This window comes from Physeter macrocephalus, chromosome 21, assembly GCF_002837175.3.
Source record: "Physeter macrocephalus isolate SW-GA chromosome 21, ASM283717v5, whole genome shotgun sequence".
Classification (NCBI taxonomy): Eukaryota; Metazoa; Chordata; class Mammalia; order Artiodactyla; family Physeteridae; genus Physeter; species Physeter macrocephalus.
Genome location: NC_041234.1, coordinates 78,964,091 through 78,970,996, shown reverse-complemented (window position 1 = coordinate 78,970,996; position 6,906 = coordinate 78,964,091). Strand labels below are relative to the sequence as shown.

General features: G+C 39.4%; 1 protein-coding gene across 1 annotated transcript; it reads left to right on the top strand.

Moving 5' to 3' along the window:
* Positions 1–507: 507 nt before the first annotated feature.
* LOC102986575 (40S ribosomal protein SA-like) lies at positions 508–998 on the top strand. The gene has a single exon (XM_007118029.4). It carries the CDS (start codon positions 552–554, stop codon positions 996–998), a length of 447 nt encoding a protein of 148 aa, XP_007118091.2. The 5' UTR covers positions 508–551.
* Positions 999–6,906: the final 5,908 nt, after the last annotated feature.

Genomic DNA, 6,906 nt, shown 5'->3' with positions numbered 1-6,906 from the left:
TGGTCATATCAGGTGTCTGAAGGGGGCAGGTTCTGAGCATGTGTCCTGATGGCTGCTCGAGCTTCTACTCCAGATTCAAGGGCAGCAGTCCTCAGGAAACCACAACACTTCACCTCCTCGTGGAATATGATGCCTGGCTCTAGTAAGTTCATAGATCTGGACAAAAGCATGTTATGAAATAGCTCCTGTGAGATTCTAGCCTAAAAGTAGAGAAGCTACTTTGATCTCATCATGGGAAAGAGGTTTAGCAGGTGGAATGTCATTCCATCAGCAGCTACTTGCTTTGTAGTAGTCCTGAGGCCCATCTTAGAAATGCCTTATTTGTGCAAAAACAATGAATTCTATAGCTTGAGGAAGCTGCTTGATGTTTAATATGCATTTGCAATAAGTTTACATATATATTTTCTAACTGTGTAAATAATAGTCAGTGATTCCCATGTATGTCTCAGATGGGTATTGAAATATGCAATTGCCTTTTCCGCGCCAGCAAGACAGGGGTCCATACGGCGTTGTTCTGTATTCCCATCGGAACTTAAAGGGAAACTTTCACAATGTCCGGAGCCCTTGATGTCCTGCAAATGAAGGAGAAGGATGTCCTCAAATTTCTTGCAGCAGAAACCCACTTAGGTGGCACCAACTTTGACTTCCAAATGGAACAGTACATCTACAAAAGGAAAAGTGATGGCATCTACATCATAAATCTGAAGGGAACCTGGGAGAAGCTTCTGTTGGAAGCTCATGCCATTGTTGCCATTGAAAACACAGCTGATGTCAGTGTCATATCCTCCAGGAATACTGGCCAGCGAGCTGGGCTGAAGTTTGCTGCTGCCACTGGAGCCACTCCTATTGCTGGCCGCTTCACTCCTGGAACCTTCACTAACCAGATCCAGGCAGGTTTCCGGGAGCTGTCTCAAGGCAGCAGGCAATGGAAGGGGAAGGGAGGGAGGAAAGGGTACGAAATAACCGGCCCACAGTCTTCAAAAATGTCGAGGTCATGAAAGTCAAGACAAAATGGAGGAACTTTGCTAGACTGTGGAAAACTAAAGAGACACCACAGTACAAGATTCTGTCCTGGATCCTTTTGCTATGAAGGACATCTTTAAGACAACTGGCAAAACTTGAACAGGGTCTGAGGATTAGCTTGTGATAAATTTTATTAATGATAATTTCCTGATTTTGATGGTTGTCTTCTGCTTATATAGGAGAATGGTCTTGTCTGTAAGACATACACTGTAAAAGTATTTGGGAGCTATGGGGCACCGTGTTGGCAACTTGCTCTCATATGGTCCAGGGAAGGGGGTGGGGCAGGGGATTCTTTGTTTTATACCAGCAAATTTTCTGTAAGTTTGTGATTTGTTTTTAACAACAACCAAAAACAAGGAGCGTGTATTGTTTTCATCAGAAACATGGGTTCATTTATATAGATAAGGGCTGAAAGGAACTCCTTTGGGTTTTATAACAATGATGCCATTGGTGACATTGTTGAGAGCAGATTCAGCTGAATGGAGAGGCAATAGACAGGGGTGGGTTGAGGAATGACAGGGAGGTTAGAAAGTGGAGACAGTGAATATAGTTCCCCCTGCTTTGAGAAGTTTGTTGTTTATGAAAATGAGAGGAGAGAGGGGAGGATGTGGCTTAGGAATATTGATTTGTAGGGAAGGATTTTTGGTATATTTGTTCAGCTATTCATTGGAAGGAGAAACATAAGCCAGTTCGTATTAATGTTGAAAAGGAAAGGCCTTGTAAAGAAAATAGAGGGTTCAAGGTCTAAAAGTTGATGAAGATTAAGAAATGCTCAGCCTGTAGTTTTTCTGACTCTTCTGCATTGCCAGGACAGTGTGCGAACACTGAATTCAGTATTTTCAGGTGGCTGGGTGTGGAGGATGTTCTCCTACAAAAAGGTCTTTCTATAAAGCTCTTCAAATAACGTACAATATATATAAGTTATACATACACCAAATTACAGTAATGGATATTTCCAGGGTTGTGGCGAAATATAGATGTTATATACACTTCCGTGTTGTTCGAATTTACCTTACATCCAAGATTTACTACTTATGTAATTATAATAAAAATAACATTTTAAAACAGGAGGTTTGAATTTGGTCTTAAATTTATTTGCAAATTTTTTGCTGTACAGAGAGATTTACTTTTCTGAAAATATGTCCATAATTAATAGTGAAGGGGCTGGGGAGGAAGCAAATTAGAAACTATGTATAGCATCATCCCAAATTTTACTCATCAGACAGGATCCATCTGTCATGAGGTTCAGAGACTGCACAGGTAATAGTAGTGGAAGCACAGGGTCTTGTGCCACATTTCACATCTAGAAAAGTCCATCAAGTGGGTTTAAGGGAACCCCTGGTCCTCCCTCATCCCCACCTAATCTGTTGTCCTCAACTGTAAGGTTCAAGTTGCAATTCCAGTTCTCCTCACCATCTGGTGAAGACCTCTACTTTCTAAATTTTCCCCAAGCATATAATATTTTTTTAGCAAGGAAAGAAAACCAAAGCAATAAAGATTTTTGTTTGTTTAAATAGGCTTTATTTTGTAGAGCAGTTTTAAGTTCAAGGAAAAATTGAGCAGAAAGTACAGAGGGTTCCCATGTACCCCTTGCTCCCACAAACCCACACAATTCCTCTCCCACTGTCAATATCCCACCTCAGAGTGCTACATTTGTCACAATCAATAAACCTATATCTGTACACCCTTTATCACCCAAAGTCCATATTTCACATTGTCAAAAGTATAAACATTTTAAAAAATAATTTTTACAAAGCAGGTTCTAAAACTGGAAGTATGAAACAAGCCTCTATCTCATATACAATTAGGAAAAGGTTGTAAAGATGTATGATCACTGCCAGAGGCTGATCATTCCAAAATTGACATTTCATTCATCCTTTCACTACATATTTATGAGCAACCTCTATGTACCAGGCACTGGCAACCTGTATTCAAACTCCCATTTCACACCTCTCTCTCTCTGTTCAGCCCTAAACTTGTCCATACAACTGCCTACTTACTGGCCCTGTCCTTTACAACTGCAAGATTCTAGCAGAGTTTTCACATCGAATAAGTTTACACAAACCCGACACTGAGCCCTAGAAGGTGACTGACTGTCTGCGGGGGAGTCAGCATGCTAGCGTAGAGTGAGAAAACTCAGGGTTAGAATCCCTGTAATGCCTCCTACCAAGCTATGTGGCCTTGAAAATTGTTACAAAATACTTGCACTATTCCTTAAGTGGTATAGTGTTTTATGAATATATATATGTACGTATGTATGAGTTTCCAGCTGTTATGTGCCTAAGCATGAAATGTCTGAGTCTTAGGATATGAATAAGCTCTACTGGAAATTATAAAATTGTTCCCCCAAATGTTTGCACCTTTTTAAACTGCCACCAGCAGTGGATGAAAATTCTCAATTTATACATCATACTCCTAACAAAAAAATAAAAACAAACCAGAACTTTGGTATTTAGAGAATTTTAAAATAAGTTTTCCTCAACTGATGACTCTGAAATACTGCTTTCTGTTGGTTTCACCTCCATTTCCCTAATTACTGATACAATTAACCACCTTTTCTGATATTTATTGGTTTTTATGCATTAAGAATATTAAACCTTCACTGGTTAATGGCCTCATTCTTTTGTCATTCCCTTCTTGAGAAATATTGTGTGCCAGGCAATGCCAGTCAAAATCATCAGAGAAGGAGATGGGCTTTGAGCTAAATCGTACAGGAAGCGTAGGATTGTGAGAGGAAGTGGAATACATATATGGACATTCCTGGCTATGCACAGGGCATGGAAGAGGAAATGTACCCAATGTACTTGGGGTACACAGCCAGGAGACAGTCTGATATGGCTGAAGTGCAGCCTACAAGGAGGGATGGGGCGGTTGATGAGGAACTCTGACTCACTTTGCAGCATCCAAAAACTACTAAGTGGCCATCTTTAGCCCTTATGAAAACAGAGCAGAAAGGGACCTTAGCAGTTACCTAGTCCAGCAACTTCAGTTTGCAGAGAGAGTAATGAGACTCAGAAAGAGTAAAGTAGAACATGGCCACCATGCATGTGTTAGGCACCTAATGGGATCAAGTTATGCAGGCTCCAATTCACATTTCATTCCAGACTTCTTACATGAGCTCTAATCCTGTGTATCTATCAGAAATCTTCAATTGGAGCAAGATAAATATTAGTACAAATCCCCTGGTAACCTGTACCACTCAGCACGGATTCCCCTACCCAAAAAAGCATAAACTCAATCATTCCTCATCCTTGCAAGGCTACCATCTAAAAGGGAAGTCCAAGTGGGAGAGTGGTGAGACTATGGTCACTAGAGTCAGACAACCCTTGGTGAGAAGATCTCCTCAGCCTTTTACTAACTGTGGGGCCTGGGAATGATATTTAACTGCTCTGACCCTCAGCCTTCCTCATTTTTAAACCACCAGTGTTGGGCACCTAGTGGGGCACTTCAGGAGATGCCAGTTTGCTTCCCACTTTGACTCTTCCCTTCTTAAAAGAGGTGTGCTGGACATGAACTGAAAAGCTTGACTACTAGAGGGAATACTTGAAAATGTAACAGAATAAAGGGATATGCATACAAATTCATTACCTGCCCACATGAGTTTCTGTGCCAATTTGTTGTGTTAGAATTGGCTGCCTGGTGGAGTCCTGGAGAAAGAATGTTATTATAGGGACTTCCCTGGTGGCGCAGTGGTTAAGAATCCGCCTGCCAAAGCAGTGTATGTGGGTTCAATCCCTGGTCCAGGAAGAACGCACATGTCATGGAGCAACTAAGCCCGTTTGCCACAGCTACTGAGCCTGCGCTCTAGAGCCCGTGAGCCACAACTGCTGAGCCCGAGTGCCACAACTATTGAAGTCTGTGCGCCTAGAGCCCGTGCTCTGCAACAAGAGAAGCCACTGCAATGAGAAACCCGTGCACTGCAATGAAGAGTAGCCCCAGCTCGCTGCAACTAGAGAAAGCCCATGCACAGAAACAAAGACCCAACACAGCCAAAAAAAATAAAAATAAAAATAAAAATAAAAAAAATAAATTTAAAAAAGGAATGTCATTATATCATTTCCACTTAATTGAAGGATCTCCAGTCGAGTCTAGGATAAGAGAAGAAAATCTCCCCCACCCCTCTATTTCATAAGCTCTACAGTTGTCTTATTTTGACTTCTAGATTTAACATCAGAAAAGTTTGTGAACTTTGATCTTGAGGCACAGAAGCTGATAAGGAAGCACACAGTGTGATATTGACTTGGCTAAGTAGAACACTGAAATGAGAGTCAGGGGTTCCCATCATAAAGGCACTTTGGAGAGGTCACTCCCACCAGCCACATTGATTAAACAAGATAAAAATATTGAGTTCTCCTAGCCACTCAGGAATGTTACCACTCAGAATACCAGGACAAGGGACTTTCCTGGTGGTCCAGCGGTTAAGACTCTGTGCTCCCAATGCAGGGGGCCCAGGTTTGATCCCTGGTCAGGGAACTAGATCCCACATGCCACAACTAAAACCTGGAGCAGCCAAGTAAATAAATATATTTTTTAAAGAAAGAATACCAGGACAAAATTATCATCAACTTCTGGATGCAAAATACTCATTTGATGTTTTGTGTATTAAGTCAATTTATGAATAATTTACAGGAGTGAAAAAAAAGGGATAGCAGAGGACAACTAAATCAGAACATTTAACAAGAATTTAAACATATCAAACACAAATTTTATTCCTCACTTTCCTGGCTTTTAAGATAGGTATATGCAAAATAGGCATCATCCTGTGAATGTAACTTACTCATCAACTCTCATGCCTGAATCTGGAATATATTCATCTTGTAGATACTGATTCTTCACTTCTATCTCACTTATATCCCCAATAAATTCTGTCTTATCACTACTTCTGGTCATCTTGTACTTAAATCATAAAAACAAAATTCTTCAAAATTTTGACAGCTCATAATTTCATTTAAGCCATTGTCTTGCTCCATAGTTGCAAAACATTTTCATTTTTAGATTGATGAACACCAATTAGAATGATGAATCCAATGACTTCTTTCCACTTATACATGATCTATTTCCTTCTAATTACCCGATTTCAGCATTTGTCTACTTAGAAACTTACCGATTAAATATTGGACATATATTAAATATACAATATCATAAAGATGACAGAAAGTTTCCCCATGTCCTTTGAGCAAAACACAGCATTTCTAGTTCTTGTCACAACATTGTATGACTAGTGTCAAACTGACTGAGAACACCATTTATCATTTTGGTCCTTAGAAGTATATTGTTCACTGGTTGATTTTTGAGTTTGAGAAAGTTCATCTAAGATACTGTCGTTTGAAGACTCACAGTTTGATATTGCTGTCACTGTACTTTCATCTTCTGATCTGTCTAATAACCATAAAATGAATTCCTCTCTCAATTTCCGTCTGTATGGGAAGAAAATGGAAAAAAAATCTCACCTGTGTTCAGTGAAAGCTGGATTAAATAAATTCAAAGATGGAGTCTTTTGACTTCTTTTATACCTTCTTGAAAGATAGTGTAATACTTTGGACAATGCAGTAAAAAACTAAATGGTGATGTGATATGACTTGTTTCAGTATTGCATCATTCTTAATGTAAGCTAGTCCATCATTCTTGCATTATCTCAATTTTTTTTAGTCTTTTTAGTATACCTGGGAATAATTAGCTAATAATAAAATAATTCTTAGGATGATGAATAGCAAAATGTCTCAAGATATAGAAAAAATAAAATCAATAAGATCCTATATGTTAATTTTACAAAAGGGACCAATTGTCCCACGTGGTGTGTGCAAGGTAGAATGCACACACCATCTCTATTATTATTATCTCTATTTAAAAATAAGAGATAATATTCTCCTCATCCTTAGGAAG